Source organism: Lactuca virosa, chromosome 6 (genome assembly GCF_052849685.1).
Source record: "Lactuca virosa cultivar CGN04683 chromosome 6, Lactuca_virosa_CGN04683_v6, whole genome shotgun sequence".
In the NCBI taxonomy this organism is placed as follows: domain Eukaryota; kingdom Viridiplantae; phylum Streptophyta; class Magnoliopsida; order Asterales; family Asteraceae; genus Lactuca; species Lactuca virosa.
In genome coordinates this window covers 99056981-99078954 of record NC_136431.1, presented here as the reverse complement: position 1 = coordinate 99078954, position 21974 = coordinate 99056981, and the positions used below count along the sequence as shown (strand labels likewise).

The 21974-nt window shown below is 35.0% G+C and overlaps 2 protein-coding genes across 2 annotated transcripts; one reads left to right on the top strand and one right to left on the bottom strand.

Moving 5' to 3' along the window:
• Positions 1–413: 413 nt before the first annotated feature.
• LOC145121771 (uncharacterized) lies at positions 414–1338 on the bottom strand. Its single transcript, XM_079057471.1, has 2 exons — positions 802–1338; positions 414–725 (listed from the first exon to the last, which is right to left on the bottom strand). Exons 1-2 carry the CDS (start codon positions 1336–1338, stop codon positions 414–416), a joined length of 849 nt encoding a protein of 282 aa, XP_078913597.1.
• Positions 1339–4379: 3041 nt separating this feature from the next.
• Positions 4380–21704, top strand: LOC145122689 (uncharacterized). Its single transcript, XM_079058250.1, has 8 exons — positions 4380–4441; positions 12978–13021; positions 13130–13333; positions 14581–15225; positions 15303–15665; positions 15737–15915; positions 15997–18912; positions 18999–21704. Exons 3-8 carry the CDS (start codon positions 13132–13134, stop codon positions 21555–21557), a joined length of 6864 nt encoding a protein of 2287 aa, XP_078914376.1. The 5' UTR covers positions 4380–4441; positions 12978–13021; positions 13130–13131; the 3' UTR covers positions 21558–21704.
• Positions 21705–21974: the final 270 nt, after the last annotated feature.

The window sequence follows — 21974 nt, the reverse complement described above, 5'->3', positions numbered from 1 at the left end:
CTTATTTGATTTGCAAAAATGGGTTTTTTTGTGGCCCCACATAAAAAACAAACGTATTAATATGTAATTTTACATTTTGGGCCCTTCAACTTTCATAATAACCCTATAACTTATATGTTATATTATTTTATATCTTTTTTAATAAAAAATTTATTTTTTAAGCTTTTTTACAACAAATGTAAATTTGTATATATTAAAAACATATAACTGAAATATGTCTATTATGTTATTGCGATTTACACCATTAGAAAGTTTTAATAAACACATTCTAATTGATACCAATATCGAATATATTACATGTTACAAAATTACGAAATTACAAGATAATTAAAGACACGACTACAAAAGAAATTAAACATGAACTAACAACTAAATTAAACATAAAATTACAAGAATAATAAAAGTTACATGGTTCACATCGCATTGAATCTTGGTTGAGAATTTGAACAATTTCTCCTGTTATGACCAGGTTGATGGCATAGTCCACATTTACGAGGTTCAGCAGGTTGGCGAACATCCATCTTGTTACGAAATCGATTTGCACGCCTCCGACCTCGACCGACAACACATTTTGAGTTATCTGCTTGAATACTCCAATTAGCCTCTAACCAATAATCAACATGAGGAAGTGGTGAAAACCCGTCATTATATTGTTGCTTGTACGTCACAGTTGTGTAAACATGATTGATAATGGAAAAAAGGGTTATCCCCTCTAAAACGACAAACTGCAAGAGCATGTGAACAAGGGAATCTTTCCATCTGCCACTTACCACATGTGCATGTATGTTGATAATAACTGACAGTGTGGGTATTTCCTCCGTTTTCATTTACTCGTAACTTGGTGACAATTCTATAGACACCTTCATTATAGTTGAACTCAGTTAAAGTATGACTTTGTGCAGAAGTGTCACGTTTACGAAAGAGACGCCACATACGTGATGGTAAATGTGTATTGCAATTCATTGCAACATCACTATGTTTTCTAAAAAGTTGCACAGTTCTATTGAATGTAAGATCAATACACTCCCTAATAGGTAGTTGTCTTGCTCCTCGTAGCGCATTATTCATACTCTCGGATATATTTGTCGTTAACGACCCCCATCGACGATTTTCATCATAAAAAAGACACCATTGACTTTTATCAATTTGGTCTAAATACTGCCAGGCTTCAAGATTGATTGCTTTGATTTGTTTCTTATACTTCACAAACTTTCTTTTTTGTGTGGTGCTTCCAATATCCCAACAAAATGATTTAAGCCTCACGTTCTTATACTTTTTCATGAGATTGCTTCTGATGTGTCGAAGACAAATCGATGGTATCCCAATGGCTCTTTCCATTCCTCTAGATTTTCCATTGCGTGAATTATTCCTTGATGTCGGTCTGAAATAACACACAATTGTCTGTCTTGAGCAACAAAATGTCTGAACTGATACAAAAACCAACTCCAACTGTGTGTAGTTTCCTCATCAACAATGGCATAAGAAACTGGTAATATATTATTGTTGGCATCTTTTGTAACAGCAATAAGCATTTTACCCTTGTACGAACCTCTCAAATGACAAGCATCAATGGAAATAACAGGTCGGCATAGATGAAATGCATTAACTGTTCTCTATGGCTTTCCTCCTACCATTCCATGCCTTCTGCAAAGTTACTTTCCCAAGTTCCATAAATGTTCTCTATGGCTTTCCTCCTACCATGCCATGCCTTCCAATAAGAAACATCAACATTTAGAATATTTTTAATATTTGCATGTATATGTTTCACTGGATAAGCAATATCTTTTTCAATTGAGTGGATGATATAGAAGGCTATAGTTGCAGAGTTTAGACTTCTGTTGTCATTGCCTCTACAAGATCCAAAACAATTGTGTGCATCCACCCAACGTGTGATCTTCCACATATGATGGTTTTTCTTTTTCATTGCACGAACATACCATGCACACTGCGGTGTATATGGGTCAATATTAGAACTTCCTTCTTCACCGCCAAGAGTTTTACACTTTGCTATCCAAAAACTACTTTTACTTTCACAAACCTTAAACTCTCTATTTTGCTTGATCGACCAAAGTCTTACTGCCTTTTTTACCTGATCCTTATTTTCAAACAACGTTCCTAACCTTATTTTGTTTTCAGATTCATTCTAAAAATCTAAATGAATTTTGTCTTGAGTATCTACTATGTCATCGTCTCCTTCGTCTCCAATATCGTTCATAAAGTTTATAACTGGATGGTTACTCACAATCGGAGTTTCATTCACATTATCGTCAAACTCATCCACAACATCACTTAATGATTCACTAACACTATCTTCACTAAATTGGGAGTTGGGTTCATCAAATCCAAAGTCATTATCTGTCTCACATCTAGCACCATTAGGTAAAGGAAATTGTACCTCGGAGGGGTTGGTGACAAAATCAATAGGCTGAACTGGCTGTGATACTCCATAATTGTTAAGAAGATCTACAAGACTAGTATTCGCAGACCACATTATTTGTAACTGCAAAATAAACAATAAGATAAAATATATAAATTATCATATTATATATAATGTTTCACGTTAGATATTTGAAATTTAGACAAGAGTATGTACCTTACAATTTAGTTGCGAAGGAAGATTCGTGTATGAAGTCACAAACGTGACTGAAGAATTAAAGAAGAAAAGCTGGGATTTCAAATTTGTGAGAACTATGGTTTATGAAAATGATGATGAAAACTAAAATGGTGAATTCAATATATACATCAGAAAATGAATTAAACGTAAACAAAGTTATAATTATTTTTTTAACTTTTACTTACTTATTTTCAGATGAAAGTGACAATTCATACTTTTACTTTTGTATGTGGATAGTGACAATCAAGACATCTACTTTCGAGATAAAGAATGACAATTCAATGACTTTTGTTTTTTTTCTACAAATAATTTGATATATATATATATATATATATATATATATATATATATATATATATATATATATATAAGATTAAAAAGAAATATTTGATATTTACATAAATTCCGATTATGTAATTTGAATAATAAACTTATATAGTATATGTAATAAAATTAAAATATAAACTTAAAAAATTAAATATATAAAAATTAAATAATATATAAGTTGTGGGATTATTATGAAAGTTGAAGGGGCCAAAATGTAAAATTATATATTAATATTTTGTTTTTTATGTGGGGCCACAAAAAAAAGTTTTTTTTTGCAAATCAAATAAAAATCAATCCATTTTTACAAAAGGTTTTTATCTTCAACCCATTTTTGCAAAAAAAAACTCCAATCTTTGGTGGTTTAACCAAATTGTTGTCCCAAGATCCTTCATACCCATATTCAACTTTTCCTTAAATTTAAAGAATTTTCAGTTCATTGTAATTTTTATCTTTAATGCAAGTCACACGAAATTGTGAATATCGGTTAACCAACGTATTTCACTATTTTAAAGTTTGTTTCGATTTTCTTTGTTAAATTTAGTTGAACTATGAAACACAGATCTAAATACATGACTAGTTTGCAATCTTAGAGATCCTTCTTCACTATTACAATTTTCTCCAAAGACTATATGGCCATACACTTGTGCGAATTTCGTTTTGTGCCTGTTTGCAAATGAAAAGCCATGAAACCATTAGAAGATGGTAGAGATACGCAAATACTAATGTTGATATGATTTGTCCCTCTATGTTTATCTCTCATTTTCCCTAAATCAAGAAACAACACATAAGAACGACATGACGTTTTGAATAATCTTCAATTTCACTCTGACACAAAATAAAAGGACATGTGAAAACAATCGTTTAGATCCAAATCATTTCATCCCAAAACCATAATAACAAACCGAAAAACCTAAACAACGCAATTAAATACCTTATTTGATTCTTCCAGTTACCTAAATTTCCATAATATTTACAAATTAAACCCTCCAAAATTGTAATAAATTCCTTTTGGGAAACAAATCGAAGAGTCTTTAATACCAAAACCAACAGTTGAATCCAAAGAGACCGAAAAGATCAACATCAAGAAATCAAACCCTAATGGGTGTACTTACATGTGTGTCTTTCTTGATGTCTCACTATGTGTGCGTCTCTTGTGGCAACCATTAAATTTTGTTGGGCCTGCACCATTACGCTCCCCAGATCTTCTGCATCTTTTTTTGAACTAAGTATTTATTGAAGCTCATCAAGAATCAAATGCAAGTATTTAATTCACCAAACACCTTTCAAACCTACATAGTACGTCCATTGCAGCGTAAGGTACAAGGGTTATGCATGCATGCATGGATATTCTTTTGTGTCTACGTCTTCATGAGTTATATTTGCCACGTGCTTCTTCATCTTCTTCCTCTATAAATTTGCTGTTTCTGAGTGTGTCATTGCTGATTCCATCTAACCAATATGTATTGCTCAGATGATGCTTCTTGTCTCTGAATGATCAAGGTAAGTTCACGGTTGCTTTTTCTATTTTATTTATGATCAAAATAACTCTTTTGAATGCATGAAACCATATTAGTCTTAGTGTTTTAGATGTAATATTCTTCATAATTCCTTCAGCGACGTATATATAATTCATAAAGATTCAAATACAAATTAAAGCTTAGATACTAATTAATTAAGTGAACGTTTTAAATAATTTAGCGATTCATTAAAAATTAATAAATTTGTAGAATATCTTAAAAAATATTAACAGATAGAATAAGTTCAATTATGATAATCCAATGACAGTTAGTTATACTTCTATTTTGATTTTAGATATTTAAACTTAAGACGTTTTCGATCACTACTCTGGGTAATTACCTACGACAGTATTCGTAGGAAATCAGTAGGAGGAAGGTGTTACCTACAGAATTCCTACAAAAAATGGTTTGTAGGAAAACCCTACTGGGTAATTTTTTCCTACGAGTTACATACAAACTTTCCTACAAAATATTATGTTAGAAATTTACCTACGGAACATTTTTACTACGGAAGGACCTATGGGTTTATTTGCCTACGGAACACCTACAAAGTACCTACGGATTATTTTCCTGCTGAATACCTACCACTGCTTTTCCAACATAATACTTAAAGACTTTATGGATTTTATTTTCTACAGAATACAAAATATTTATTTCCTACAAATTTCCTATGACTTTTTTTTGCCGGTTTTCATTGAATACAATTTCGTCAAAAATCTATTGCTATATTAAATTTATAATTTTAAAAATATTCAGATTTTCTATGCAAAAAAACCACAAAAATAATTATAATAATAGTCAAATACCATTACAATCATTAACGTTAAAATAGTCAATAACATAATATTCATACATTCAAATACTAAAAATACCATTACAATACCATGAAAAAAACTAAGAACTAGTCAATAACATAACATTCATTAAGTGTTTTAAAACAAAAATTAAGAACTACTTGGTGGATTACCGAACAGGTTGATTTATCTCATAAAGGCCGCCAATTGTTGTTGCACATGTAATTTAATTTCATTTCGCATTTGTTGCATTTGCAGATCCATTTGACTTTTCCTTAGATCCATGGCTTGTTGCATGTTTGACACTTATTGTCGCAATTCATTTACCTAAAAATGGCAAGACAAACACATGTAGTTAGTAAATGTAATTCAACTTTAAACCATGATATCATTATACTTTACTTTTAATTCATTATAAGAACACACTACACATAACAACAATATACTTTGTTTTTAATATCCATAATAGCAACATACTTTAATTTCATCAATAATAGCAACATAGTATATTAACATTGTAGCTTACTTTTAATATTCATAATAGCATTGTACTTTAAAATTCTGTAGTTATTTTCCATAACAACTTACCCAATTTTCTAGTAGCGTTTGGTTAGTTAATTACCATATAAAATTTGTGGTACTTACGACATAAAATTTATAGTTGAATTGCACCTATAATTAGTACTAATTCTTGCAAGGTATATGTCTTTAAATTTGTAATAAACAATCCTACAAGTGTTGGTACAAATTTTTATAGATAGGCAATAATATAAACTAATAGAACAAATATCGATATGCATGTCCTAAGAAGACAAAATTGCAAAAATGGTCCCTGTGGTTGGCAAAATTCTATAGCTTTGGTCCAAAACGAAATGTTGGTGCACCACCGGTCCAATTTTAGATACCTTGTGTGGTTTTGATCCATATGGTTGTATTTTCTTGTGTTTTAGGTCCATATCCCACCTAAAATGACTAATATGCCCCTTAAATAATTATATTTTAATTTCTTTTATTTATTTTCTTATTCTTATAATAAAATGAAAAACAAAATAAACCCACCACTCTCTCTCTCTCTTTTTCTCTCTCTCTCTCTTTCTCTCTCTCTCTCTCTAAATCTTCATCTGCCATGACAACAGCCTAATCTCTCGCACTTCTCTTCTCCTCCCGTCGAGCAAACTCTACCGAACCCCTACCTGCCTGCCTTGTTCCACCGGACCATTCTTATGTCCACCTTCCCTTCGAGTTTCATCGTTGGATGCCGCCTCCGTTCTTCTTTCTTCAAGCGACCCAAGGTCGGCGATTCTGCTGCCGAAGACGAGGAAGAAAAACCCACAAAGGGTCACCGGTCTCGAAGAATCTGCATATTTGGAAGAATTCTTAGCTCATCATCGCTTTAGTAAGGATTCACACACACACTTTTTGAAATCGATTGAGAAGTAGAAGACATACCAGGAGACGAAATCGATATCAAATCTGTTAAGATTCAACCACTTTAAACCAGTAAACCCTAATGGCTCGATTAATAGGTGTGTGTGTGTATGTATTTTTGATCGCAGCTCTCAAGGATCCGATTTAAGGGTGATATCTGGTGGTTCGGGAAAGGGGTGAAGGAAGGTGTTCGATTGTGGGTGATTAAGGCGACTTGAGGAATTTATGATTTTGGTTTTGCTTAGAAGAAATCAAAGAGGGGAAACAATGCGATCTTGGAAGAAGGAATGATTCTGATGATGAATCACTTTCACAAGTGTGGAAGGTTGTCAAGCACATAAGGTGTTCGATGAACTGACAAAGAGACAAATAAAGTTATACCATTGAAAACGACTCACCTTTGGCTGACCCACACACTCTGTTTCTGTTTCTTCTTCTTCTTCTTCTTCAAAGCCTCACACAACTATCTGTTCTTTTACTTTTGCTCCTATATAATATTCATCATAATCTTTTCTGCTTCTCTTGCAAATTAATGAACAACTTCAAATTGGAACCAAATCGATTAGAAGGGCAGTGTTGATGGCGAAGTTTTATCGGGCATGAGGAAGGAAAGATGGGGGTGAGGGTGGGATTAATGTTTATGGTGGACAATGATGGCAGTCAATGGTGATGGTGGCGAACGGTGGTAGCAATCGGTGGTGATGGTGGCGGCCACTAGTGGTGATATGTTCTTTCTTGAGTGCGTGTGTGCGTTTTTGTTGAGAGAGAGGGAAAGAGAAACGGTAGGTAGACCTTTTTTTTAAGTTAAAAAAATATAAATTAAATTAACATATATGTTTCAGCAATTAAAGAAAATTAAAAATATAAGTTATAAGGGCAAAATCGTCTTTTCAAGTGTATAGGGACCAAAAACAATAGAAAGATCGAATTTTGGACCAGTGGTGCACCGACATTTCGTTTTGGACCAAAAACACATAAATTTGTCAACCACAGGGACCATTTTTGCAATATAAAAACAAAAATAGAAATAAAAGGAACATATGTAACAAAAAGCAAAACTGTAAAAAAGGACAGTTGCAAAACGTAAAAGTGGAGATTGATTGATTTAGAACGTGTAACAAGTGACAAACATAATAGCGTGAAATGAACTAGAAACGAAATAAATATAAACGAAATAAACATGTTTGTATAAAAGATTTCAACTTGATTAAACAAATATGTTGACATGAAAATTAAATATGTAGTTAGGGTCAAGTTTTTTCAATCCGATTAATGTTTCATGCTGATACGTCATATTTATTATAAGGTCTAAACTCTAAATTAAATTACTACACGGACTCGATACAAATAAACAAGATCGGGCAAGCAATTTCAACCATTTAAATAAATGGATTTACACAACAAAGTTGGAGCATATACTATTAAACAAAGAAGTTTTTATTATAGTCCTTTTTTTTTTTTTGATAAACTAAGTTTGGTAACGTTAAAAAAAGTCTATCGTGAGTTTTATTGTATTTTAAAGTTTTTTTCAACTTATTTGTAAATTTACAAGGTTATGAATAGAGCTTTTTCATAATTTAATAGTAGTGTATTGTTTATTTTTTATCAACTATAAATAAAAGGCTATTGATATGGTCCATAAATAAGCTTTGATACTAAATGGATTGCCGTAGAAAGGAATTGGAAAGACGGACCAATCTTCGTCGATCTTGGCATCGTTAGAGTGGAGGGTATATCTTTATTTTAACTTTCATTTTTCTTTCAATGTAATTTTATTTTCTTTTTAATCTCCCTCATTTTTTATAACTCTGGAAAATATCGCACTTCACTTCTTTTAATTTTTTTAAAGTTAAATTAAAATATATAACTTATTAAATAAATGAAATTAATAAAGAAAATCTTAACAAACACAAGTTAAAATTAATGTTATATGTATTTATGGTTATGATATTTATGGTAGATTTTGAATATAAAAGGAAAGATAAGGAGCTAATGTTAAAATCAGTTTAAAATTTTAATATATAAAAAAGACAAAATTGCAAAAATGGTCCCTGTGGTTGTCAAAAATCTATGATTTTGGCCCAAAAATGTTTGGTTGTGCATGAGTAGTCCAATTTAAAAATGTTTGGTTGTGCATGAGTAGTCCAATTTTGGATCTTTTTAGTGATTTTGGTCCCTCTACACTTAAAAAGACAAATATACCCTTATAATTTATATTTTCCATTTTATTTAATTGTTGAAATACATAATTTAATTTAATTTAATTTTATTAACTTAAAACAAAAAAATAACCCAACCCCCCTCTCAGCTTTATTGAGGAGAGAAGCCCCTTTATCACTACTTCAACCCTCCATCACCGGTGACGGGAACCACCACCGACGACAACAATTCTCACCGAAAAACATAAACCATTCATCTCCCTCACATGGATGCTCTGATAAACTCTACGACATTACGAAACCACCACTACAAAACCAGTTTCATCAGATCTATTAAAAGCGACTTCCACATACCTCATCTCTCTTTCTTTGATGAACTGTCTCGTCGATCTAGGAACGGAGGGGTGGCAAATGCATGTGGCAACGAAGAAAGCAAACAGATGTGGCACTGGAGAACGCAGACAGAGTCAAACGATGCTAGTGGAAATGAAAAGGAAGGCGGCGACAATGTTGGGCCGTCAATCTAGGAACCAAAACAAGTGAAGGTTCGTCCGACGGTGGCAGGAGACACAAGTGCCGACGAAAGGGGAAGGTTCCGACGTCGTTTCCACCTCCACATGAACCACCAAATTTTCATTTTGCCACTGGATATCTACCATCAACGACCTCCTTATGCGACGATTTGAAACCATTGGGCCTCTTCTCGTCGTCGGATCTAAGGTAGCGGAGTCGTCATACATGTATCTTGTTTGTGGATCTCGCAATGGAAGCTGCCACCGGAGCTAGGGTAACAGAGTCGTCGTCGGAGTAGTGGTGATGGTGGTCTTATTTTAGGGTGTGGTGGGGTGTGACTTAATTGGAATGGGTGGTCCGGTGATGGTGTTGAGAGAGAGAGAGAGAGAGAGGTGGGTTTATTTTGTTTTTGTTTTTCATTTTATTATAAGAATAAGAAAATAAATAAAATAAATTAAAATATAATTATTTAAGGGGCATATTAGTCATTTTAGGTGGGATGTGGACCAAAAACACAAGAAAATACAACCATAGGGACCAAAACCACACAAGGTATCTAAAATTGGACTAGTGGTGCACCAACATTTCGTTTTGGATCAAAACTACAGAATTTTGCCAACGACAGGGACTATTTTTGCAAATTTGTCTATAAAAAAAGAATAAAGGTTAATATTGTAAATTGGTTTCTCAAATCGAATGAATAGACTTTTACTTTATTTCACTATACACTTACCGCTACCCAGAGAGTGGTGTACCTGTCTTCTTTCACTATGATGTCACCCCACCGTATGATGCAATGGAAATGCATTTACCAGCCTTATGCATATAAGGGGCGGTTCCACTATGGTGCACAAAGTGGCACTAACAACCTCTGTTTCTTCGGACGCAATATAAAATTTTTCGAATTTTTTATTTTTTATACTATTATGCAACTACGTAAAAAAATGTGTCACCGACAACATATACTACGAAATCCTGTGTCCGCCACTGACCAGAAAAACCATCACGACCACCATCTACAACACCCTCTTTTGATTGAGGCTCGCCATCACTTGCCATCATACACTCTCTTCATTCCAACCACCACACCATCATTCACATCGAGCCACAATCAATCCTTGATACGCCATAAATCCGGAGATACTCACCGTCTTCTCCTAAGAACAACCCATCATCATCACAATTATCTCACGCCACAAACCATTCCCACGCAGCCTCCTCCATCCTAGATCAACATAACTTTCATCATACACATCAACAACCATCACGATTCCACTTCAGGCCATTACCATCATCATCCCCACCTATGTTCCCTCTTCATTGGCATCACCTTACACCAACACCATCAAACCTATAACAAGAAACCAACAACCAAATCACCATTTACGACCCTCCTGTTTTGATTATGTTCATTTCATTGAAATTAATATGAACAAAATCACATCTTATATATAACAATTAATAAAGCGATTATATAATCTGTTTGTATTCATCATTTAAGCCCCTGGTGGGCCAATAGTAGAATCGCTGGTGATTTCACCGGTGTTATTCCAAGTTTGAAAGTAAAGTATTTAATTTTGTTGATTTGAAAGGCTACAAGATGTTGTAGTCAAGATTTGGGTATGACTGATTTCAGATTTAGTCAATTCACGCCAAACAAAACAACATTCACGCTGCATACACACCTTGAGCATGGATTGGGTGGGTCTCAGTTTTATTAAGGTGTATTCGGGGATAGATTACGAAGGGGGACCGGTTCAGAAGGACAACCGCAGGGGCGACTTTATTATGGTGTCCATAGTGGCACCAACAACGCGTGATATTTTCGTACGCAGTGTAAAAAATTTTGATTTTTTTTACTATCGTGCCACTACTTAAATTTCTCATGCCACCTCTTACTATGAAATCCTACGTCCGCCCCTGGACGACCGACAAATAACAAAGAAGCAGCGGCGTCCACAAACGATGAAGGAGCAACGTCGATTCTTGAATAGCGACTAGGAATTTCGTTTGGGGAGAAGAAATAACGTCAAGGAAGAAACTGAGGATTGGTCTCTCTCTCTCTCTCTCTCTCTCTCTCTCTCTCTCTCTCTCATATTTTGGTATATTAAAAAGAACGGAAAAAAGGTCAAAATTTCTAATTTCAAATAGATGAATAAATAAATTAGCTCCCATATAGAATATCTAGAGTTGATGGTATAATATACTCAAACTATACATTGAGTTTTTTTCCGGATTAAATCTTAATTTTTTCTTGAGAAAAAACATGTGTTTTTTTTTGGATCCTTTTAGCAGGTTAATCGTAATCTTTCGATTTTAGACCATATTTTTCTGAGATACCCTAGAAAAAAAAAATTCAAAAATCTTTATATTTGATTTTTTATATTGAGCCAATTTCTTCTTCTTATCTTATAATTCTCATGTTTTTTGTTGTTGTTTATGAGGCTCTAATAGTTTTTAACATTAAAATCTTAAGGAAACATTTGATTTTTTCAAAACAAAAAGAAAGATGCCGTGTCGAATTATTGTTGACAAAATGCATATCAAAATTTATTTGGTGAATGATCAAAGATTGCAACAGGTAAAAATAATTGTCTAGTCTTGTTTGACAATGTTTCTAAATGGCTAAATCGAAGAAAGATGCAATATCTTTTTGAGAAAAAGATAATAAGTTGAGTTTTAATTAAAAAAAAACTCAATATACAAGGTTTCATAAGCAAAAGTCTATTATGCATAATTTATATATTGAATATTTAGTTATAATATGATAAATTTTAAGTTTGCATGCATGTCACAAATTTCCTGGGTCACTGCCTTTATAAGGACATTAAAGCCATCTTTGATTATGACCAAATTTATTAGTAATATATATGTTGTAATAACATAATATATAACATTTCGATTCGAGAATCGCGACCAATTCAATAATGCATGGGTTTTTTCTCTCATGTGATAAAGTCCATATGTTTAATGTCGACTAATCAAAATGCTAAATTGTTGAAATAAATTACGAGTGCTGACTGTTAAAGTATATAAAGATTAATTAAAAAAAATCAGAGCAAAATTGGAAAACAGTATAAGGTACCAAGTAGATGCTCTGTCATCACAAAAGCTCCATAGTAACCCAGGTCTAAAATCATCCAAAAAATATACCAGAGAATTGTCACCTAATTTCAACTTTCAACAAGGTACCAGTCAAACGATACTAAAAATCTTGCAAACCAGCCATTTTTGAAACAGGGGTAAAATCGTCATTATTTTGCATAAGGGCAAAATCGACCAAATTGATCATATGGAAACTTTATTCCAAACTTTAATTATCATGACTTAAGTACCTGATCGCATAATTAAGTCAAAACTGTTAGTGATTAGGGTTAGGAAAATACCCATTGGGGTTTAACTAACTTGTTATTGAAATTAAAGAAGTAAACAACATCCTGACTTGGATACTTGGATAACAAATATTAATATATATAAAAGAACATTGGGAGATTAAATTAGCATTATATGATAAATTGATAATAAATTAAACCAATCCATGCATTTGCACAATGTCCTTACCCTTGCTGGTTAGATTCATAAACCGGATTGATTAATAGACGCTTAATTACTACTGATTTTGCAGATAAATTTGATGTTATTTTCTACATTTTCACTTGCTTCTTGAAGGTATGGTGTAGCTTGCTTCTTATTTCATTTCGTTTCACCTATTTCACTTTATGATCCTAATAATGGGACCCACTAAGACACAAGAGCCCAATAATTATTTGTATGTAGATATGGAGACTGGAGCAACAATAGAAGATCAATTCTCGAAGCTACATCCTTGTTTTCAAACGAACACAAGGATTGGGATTATTGGGGCGGGTCCTAGTGGGTTATCGGCTGCGTATGCACTATGCAAACTTGGTTACTCTAATGTGACTGTTATTGAGAAACTTGGGTGTGTAGGTGGCATGTGTGAATCCGTGGATATTGAAGGTAGGCATTTAATTGTGACTTACATACATTGCTTAACCAGGAATGAAATCGACTTAAAATCTATGAAAATAATATAAAATAAAATAGGTAGTTTCCAACTTTTGGTTTAGTTTTACCAAACACTTCTAACACCTTGTTCTTTAGTTTTTTTTTTTTTTTTTTTAATGAGAGAGGAAATGAGATGATTGATAGGAAAAATGGTGTTTTTAAGTTTTTTTATGAGAGATTAGAAAGGGGAGGAAATGATTGGGAAGAAGAAAAAAGACGTAGTCTCTTTCCTCATATTTGGACGGATTGGAAATGGAACAAAAAACCCTTCTTACCCTTGCTTCATTCTCTATTACACCTTAAACTATACCCTAACCAGGGGCAAAAATGAAATTTAACAATGAAACCCCTTCCTTTCCATTACAAATGGAGCTTTTTCTCCTTCCATATCCTTCCCTTCCTTTCCCTACCCTTCCCCCTCCTTAAATTTTACACTCGTGTGTAAGTATGGTTATATAGATGATCATCCTGACATCATGTTTCAAAGTTTTAGCCAAAACAAAAAAAAGAAAATGGGAAAATATAAGAGAAAAGAAGAAAAAAAAACAAAATTGCGTTTTGGTGTTCCAAGTTGGAAAAAATGGAAGGAAAGTAAACATTTTATTTTTCTCTTTCGAAATCCTTCTAAAATGAATAAAAAGTTAGGCCCCGTTTGATACGCATCTTTCCAGGTCCAAACAGATCTTTCTGGCTGAATGAACCGGAAAGACTGTTTGATTTGCACAAAAAAAGGGTCTTTCCCGGTAAGATATGTCTTTCCCAGAAAGCCCCAAAATCATATCTTTCTGGCTGAATGGGCTAGAAAGACAATTATGCACCAAACCCCGCCTCTTTCTTTCTTTCTTGGATTATTATTTTTTTTAAATAACTTTTTTTAAATTTATTTTTTATTGAATTATTACTTTTTTTTATCATTTAGCACAGTCAATCAGATGTACAATCAAACATCATGGTTTCTTTGCCAGTCAGAAAACTTTCCCAGACAACACTTTACCAAACAACACTTTCCCATACAGAAACTATCAAACGGACCTTGGCCTTCCAATTTTTTCCATTTATTTATTTTTTTTTCTTTTATTATTATTATTATTATTATTATTATTATTATTTATTTATTTATTTTAATTTCTTCTCACTTTCATCAATTCCCAATAATTTTGTTGGGCCGGCTTAAAATTTTTCTTAAACCATTTGTACAGGGAGGATATACGATTTGGGAGGTCAAGTTCTAGCTGCGAATAGTGCTCCAACCATCTTCCACCTCGCCAAAGAAATCGGAGCTGAAACAGAGGAATTAGACACTCATAAGTTCGCCGTCATCGATACCACCGGAAAATACGTCGACACAAAAGTCGTAGACGATTACATCTCCATCATCTCCCTAACCTTAAAACTCCAGGATGAAGCTAACGCCACAGGCCGAATCGGAGTGCACGCAGTCAGCGATATTGCTTCCGAACCAACTCCTTCGTTTCTCAAATCTAACGGACTCGATTCAGTTCCTGAATCTGTTGCCTATGGATTCACGGCTTCAGGTTACGGATTTGTGCAGGATATGCCCTACGCTTATGTTCATGAGTTCACAAGGACTTCAATGGCGGGAAAGATTAGGCGATTTAAAGGCGGGTATATGAGCGTTTGGGATAAGATAAGTAAACAACTTCCCGTACAAATTCATTGCAATACGCAAGTATTATCAGTCAATCGTAATGGTAACACCATTAAAATCAAAGCCAAAATTGTCAATGGTGAAACGCAACATATGGAATTCGATAAACTCATTATCTCTGGTTCGTTTCATTTACACAGTGGAAAGACCTACAGATCACCTTCAAAAACAACAGGTTTGTTAAGTTGCCAGTGTGTACCAGTTCTAACTAACTAGGGTTTCTTTGATTAATCGTTTTGGTATTTGTTGCAGAAGAAACTGTGAATGAGGTTATGGATCTAAGTGATTTTGAGAAGGAATTATTTAATAAAGTGGAGACTATAGATTACTACACTACTGTGTTGAAGATACATGGATTGGAGCATATTGCAGCTGGGTTTTATTACTTTAGGGAATTTATAGGGGATCCTAACACAATAGGAAATCCTGTTGCGATGCAAAGATTCTACCCAGACAAGAACATATTCCTGTTTTGGTCATATGGTAATTCAACCGATATTGTAGGCCATAAAGTTACTCGGCTTGCAGTTGATGCAGCCACAAGTATTGGAGGGAAGGTTGAGAAAGTAATCTTACAAAGAAGATTCAAGTACTTCCCTCATGTCAACAGTCAAGGTATGCTAAAAAAACTGATTCCATTTTACATTTCCAAGAAAATCTTACTAAACATGTTGAATCTAATCTAGAAATGAAGGATGGGTTTTATGAGAAACTGGAAAACCGACTCCAAGGTCAGAAGAACACTTTCTATGTTGGAGGGCTAATGGCATTTGAGCTAACAGAAAGAAATTCATCCTACGCGTTTTCTCTGGTTATGAAGCATTTCACAAGTGACAATCCAATACCTAGATTCCCATACACCAAGGTACAAAATTCAAGACATTGATCACAAACTAAACTCCTTAATTCAAAACTTTTTAGCTAATGAAATCTTACTTCTTGCCAGAGATTATACACTATGAAATCAGACTATCATTCTTGGATTGCCAAACAACTAGATGAAGAACCAGGTGTAAAGTTTCCAGATATCTCATCTATCGGTGGCTATTTAAGACACTGGGGAAACCATGAACGCATTGCAAATAAAACACTCTACATATGGATCAACGATAAAGGAGAAACAATAAATAGAAGAACATATAAAGAAATAAATGCTAATGCTTCTCACATCGCTCACAAGCTTTTAACAAACAATAGGCCAAATATCAACCCTGGAGATAGAGTTCTTCTAGTGTACATACCTGGCCTAGAATTCCTTGATGCCTTTTTCGGTTGCCTGAGAGCAAGAGTCATACCAGTACCTGCTATTCCCCCTGATCCATCACAAACAGGAGGCCAATCACTTCTTCATATTGAAAACATTGCTACAAGAACAAAAGCAGTTGCAATACTTTCAACTTTTAACTACCATGTGTTTGTTAAAGCAAATTCTGCAAAAAACAAGATTATGTTAACTAGGACAACAAAGAACTTACCTTCCTGGCCTAACCTCCCATGGATACATACAGATTCTTGGATCAAGAACTTCAAAGGTGGTGATGACATCAGCTACGATGATATATTAGTGCAAGAAAGTAAGATTCTTCCAAAAGATTTATGCTTTCTTCAGTTCACATCTGGGTCAACTGGTGATGCGAAAGGGGTCATGATTACACATGGAGGTCTTGTTCATAATGTGAAGTTGATGCGTAAGGTATACATGAGTACTTCAAAGATTATTGGTGTAAGTTGGTTACCTCAGTATCATGACATGGGACTTATTGGTGGGATTCTAACATGTACACTGAGTGGTGGATCATGTATACTCTTTTCTCCTATAGCTTTTATAAAAAACCCGTTGTTGTGGCTGCAAACCATGAGCAAGTTTCGGGCTACTCATAGTGCTGGCCCTAATTTTGCTTTTGAGCTTTTGATAAGAAGATTGGTGTCCAAGAAGGAAAAGATCATGAAACTTGATCTTTCTTCCATGGTTTTTCTCATGGTGGCTGCTGAACCTATAAGATCCAAAACCCTAAAACGGTTTATTGAGTTGACTCAGGGGTTTGGGCTCTCTCAAGAAGTGATGGCTCCTGGTTATGGCATGGCTGAGAACTCGGTTTACATTAGTTGTGCATTTGGAGATGGAGAACCGATTTTTCAAGATTGGCAAGGAAGGATTTGTTGTGGGTATGTGAAAACGAATGATGCTGACATGGACATTAGAATAGTTAATCCTGAGACAGGTGAAGAACACAAAGAAAATGGAAAAGAAGGGGAGATTTGGGTGAGTAGTTTAAGTGCGGGTGTTGGGTATTGGGCAATGGAGGAGCTGAGCCAGAAGACTTTCACCAACCAACTTCAAGGGCAATTTGGGAAAATGTACATTCGGAGTGGCGATTTAGGAAGGATTATTGATGGGAAGTTGTTCATCACAGGGAGGATAAAGGATCTGATTATTGTTTCTGGAAGGAATATATACTCTTCAGATATTGAAAAGACGGTTGAGTCCTCGTCTGAGTTTATACGCCCTGGTTGTTGTGCAGTTGTAGGTGTTCCTGAAGAGATATTATTAGCTAAAGGGGTAATGATACCTGAAAATTCAGACATGGGGTTAGTTGTAATTTCAGAGGTTAAAGGGAATGTGGTTCCAAATGAAGAGGTAATGGACCACATTCATTCCTGTGTGGCAGAAGAACATGGGATTACAATTTCTTCGATTGTTTTTATAAAAGAAAAAAGCATTTGTAAGACAACATCAGGGAAGATCAAGAGGTTTGAATGTCTAAAACAGTTTATTGAGGGGAAGTTGCAAGTAATCAAAGTATACACACAGAAACAATCTTTGATTCAGTCTATTACCCCGAAAGTGATTAAAGAAGATGTCTCTGTTATATCTAAGAAAGAAATTGTTAACTTTTTGAAGAAACTTCTTTCAGTTCAAACAGGAATTCAAACCGGAAACATCTCTGTGACAAAAAGTCTTGTAAGCTATGGGATTGATTCGATTGGAGTTGTTAGAGCTGCTCAAAAGCTTTCTTCTTTTATTGGGATTCCAGTGGGGGCGATTGATATCTTCACAGCCACCTGCATTGATGACCTGGCAGATTTTGCAGAAAATCTTGTTAGAAAATCTTATGTTGAGTCATCAAGTCCTTCATCCAATCTTGACAAGAAGACATATTCTGTCAAAACATCAATCAAACCGACTTTTATACGTAAGTTTGTTATTTGGGTATTGCATCTTTTTGGTCTTGTATACCTCTTGTTCTTGTTAACAATTCCTATCTACCTTTCAGTTTCTTCTTTCACCATTTTAATCTACAAAACCTCGTTTTTCAATTTCTTAATATCTTTAACTTTTGCCCCTCTTGTTTGGATGTTCTACATTCTTTCCTCTTGTTTGACTATCGCCTTATTCGGGAACTCATTTCTTCAACCTAATTATGGTCAAACCCCTGATACATCCCTTTGGTCAATCAACTTTGTGAAATGGTGGACATTATACAAAGCCCAAGATATTGTGTCTAGAAATCTGGCTGTGTATTTGAAAGGTACGGTGTTTTGCAACCTCTGGTTTAAGATTCTTGGAGCAAAGATTGGATCATCTGTGTTGCTTGACACCATTGATATCACGGACCCGTATTTAGTCACCATTGAAGAAGGAGCAGTGATTGCAGAAGGAGCTTTGATACAAAGCCATGAGTTCAAAAATGGTGTGTTGAGTTTACAGCCAATCAAAATTGGGGAAAACTCATGTGTTGGTCCTTATGCTGTGATTCAAAAAGGCAGCATTGTAGAAGATGGGATTATGATTCCTGCCTTGCAAACAGTCAAAGGTGGTCAACGTGAATTTAAGGTTTCCAAGATTCCTATACTTGAAAAGGTATGTTTTACTAATGTACTAATCTCTTTTCTTGATTTGTTTTTAAGTTGACAATAATAACTTCTACTTCTGAACCTTGATTGCAGGGTATTAACTTACAAGAGGTCAAACATGAGCCTTTTTACCACATTTTTGGGATTTACATGGTTGGTGTTGTAAGCTCTCTATCTGCAGCCATTTGTTACATAATCTACCTTTGGGTATCTCAAAAGCCTCAATCTTTACAACACTTCAGCTTTCTTTGCTTATGTGCATCTGTTCACTGGCTTCCTTTCAATGTTCTTGCATATGTCATCATCTTCAAAGACATTCCTACAAACCCATTAGCTTTTTCCTTCACCATTGCAATAGCATACCTCTCTCATGGCATCATCCTCACTTTCCTTACTTCCATCTTGCTTCATATACTCTCAAAATCAAAACATAAAAACCATTTCATCATGTGGTTTTGCAATCGTCTATCCACTTCCTGCCATTTAAAATTCGCAAAATTCCTTTCTGGGACAGAAGCATTCTGTGTTTACTTTCGTCTTTTAGGAGCAAAGATCGGTCATCATTGCTCTATAAGAGCAATCAACCCGATTCCAATTCCAGAGTTTGTGTCAATCGGTGATGGCGTCCATTTAGGCGATTTTAGTCGGATTGTCCCTGGGGTTTACACCTCAAAAGGGTATTTATACGGAAATGTGAAGATACAAGAGAACTCAGTAATCGGGTCCCAAGGTGTTGTCCTACCTGGTGCTGTTATTGAGCCCAATGTCATTCTCGGTGCTCTTTCAATTGCTCCCATGAATTCCATCCTCAAAACAGGCGGTGTTTTTGTTGGATCTCAAACTCCGATCATGGTTAAAAACATGACTCATGTTTTAGATGACAGAATCGAAGAAATGGACAAAAAGTACAAAAAAGTCCTTGGAAATCTTGCTGCAAACTTAGCTGCTGCCACCCTTAAAGTGAAAGCAAGATACTTTCATCGAATCGGTGCATGTGGAAAGGGAACTCTAAAGCTCTATGGAAACATTCCTGGATTCCCTGACCACAATATTTTCTCCCCCGGAATCAACTATTCCGTCATTCTCCGGCATAGCAATTGCTTAAGTTCAGATGACGATGCCAGGCTTGATCCACGTGGTGCAGCAATAAGAATACTTTCAAATAATGAACACTCTCCACTTCTTGATTTGACATTAAAGACTGGTAAAGCGTTCCATGCACGTACCATTGGTGACTTTGCTTCATGGTTGGTGTGTGGGGCACAGGCACGTGAAGAGCATGTGAAACATGCTCCTCATGTAAGGGATGCAATGTGGGATTCCATTAGAAAAGCCGATTCCTATGCCGACCTCCATTACTATTCAAACATTTGCAGGTTGTTTAGGTTCAAAGATGGAAAGGAAATGTACGTGAAGTTTAAGTTAAGACCTTTTGATAAAGCAATAAATGAAGATTCCGGAAAAGTGGACCCCACAGGCATACTTCCTCCTGAAACCGGTGCAATCCCACGAGACGAAAATGACAAACGCCCGCTTCTTTTTCTAGAAGATGATTTTAGTCGTCGAGTGAATTCTGAAAAAGTTCGGTATGTTCTTCAATTTCAATTTCGTGAAGTGCCAAATGACGAAAATGGACGTGAGGTTGCGCTTGATTGTACAAAGCCATGGGACGAAAAGGAATACCCTTACGTGGAAATCGGAGAGATAACTATCGACAAAATACTCACAAAAGAAGAATCTGAAAAGTTGGAGTTTAATCCGTTTCTAAGATGTCATGAAGTTGATGTTATCCGTGCCACGTCATGCTCCCAGAGTGCTTCCATGGATCATGGAAGATCGGTTGTTTACTCAATCTGCCAACATTTACGCAACAACAAACCGCTTTCGGAAGCTTGGAGAAGCTTCTTGGATCAATCTGATGTAAAAGTCGATCTCACCGGTTGTCCAATGGGAAATGTGATGGTAAAAAAGGAAGCTGAAAAGGTGACACTCACAAGATCATGGTACAAGACCTTATGGATGTTGACCGGTCAACCCATACTTCAAATCTTCATCCCCTACTTTCTAATGGGGTTGATCATCTTCACTCCACTTAGTGTAACTTTTTTCTTGAAAGGGAAACATGGTCTACAGTTATATTGGATGCTACCATTTTTGTGGGCCGTTTCCGGGGTTTTATCTGGATTAATGTGTGTTGTAATGAAGTGGTTTCTTGTGGGGAAGAAGAAAGAAGGGGAAAGTGTGATGATTTGGAGTAAAGGAGTGTATATGGACACAGTATGGCAGGCGATTAGGACATTGGTTGGGGAGTATTTCATGGAAATGACTGGTGGTTCGTTTATGTTTGGGATATGGATGAAGTTGATGGGTTCAGAAGTGGCTTGGGATGAAGGGATTTATGTGGATGGGATGGGTGCTGTGTTGAACCCTGAGATGGTGAGTATTGAAAGGTATGGATCTGTGGGGAGAGAAAGTTTGTTGTTTGGACATATATATGAAGGTGAAGGGGGTAAAGTGAAATTTGGGAAGATTAAGGTTAAAGAAGGTGGTTTTGTGGGGAGTCGAGGTGTGGTTATGCCTGGAGTGATTGTGGAAAAAGAAGGAAGTCTTGCTGCCCTTTCGGTTGCTATGAAAGGAGAGACTGTTAAGTAAAAACGATATGGTATGAATATGATTGTTGTTTTTTTGATATTTCTTATTTGTGATGTGTATTGTATATTGTGTTATAAGGTCGGTTTCTGTTGTGTTATCTTGTAATTTACTTTTCTCAATTTTCTGGAGTATACCTTTTTTTTGTGGCGATCTTACTACATTACTTGATATAAGTGGATAATTTAACTATTAGACCGCGTTAAATGTTGAATAATATAATATAAATATAAATTGCATATTCTGTTATTACAACTTTATTTGTAGTTGTTGATTTGTTCCTATTTTGGGGTTGATGTTAAATAACTTGATTTTCCTGGACCTTTATATACATAAAAATGAATATTAAAAAAACTAAAAAGTTAAATTTGTGAAGACAAACAAATATTTGAAAAAATGTGTAGGTATTTAGAAAATGAA

Bases quoted from the DNA above. Each gene is read 5' to 3' on its own strand.
- LOC145121771 (XM_079057471.1), bottom strand. From the start codon at position 1,338: ATGGAAAGAGCCATTGGGATACCATCGATTTGTCTTCGACACATCAGA. The intron at 726-801 runs GTCAGTTATTAT...ATGCTCTTGCAG, and splicing joins ACGGAGGAAATACCCACACT to TTTGTCGTTTTAGAGGGGAT.
- LOC145122689 (XM_079058250.1), top strand. From the start codon at position 13,132: ATGGAGACTGGAGCAACAATAGAAGATCAATTCTCGAAGCTACATCCT. The intron at 15,226-15,302 runs GTTTGTTAAGTT...TATTTGTTGCAG, and splicing joins ATCACCTTCAAAAACAACAG to AAGAAACTGTGAATGAGGTT. The intron at 18,913-18,998 runs GTATGTTTTACT...CCTTGATTGCAG, and splicing joins AGATTCCTATACTTGAAAAG to GGTATTAACTTACAAGAGGT.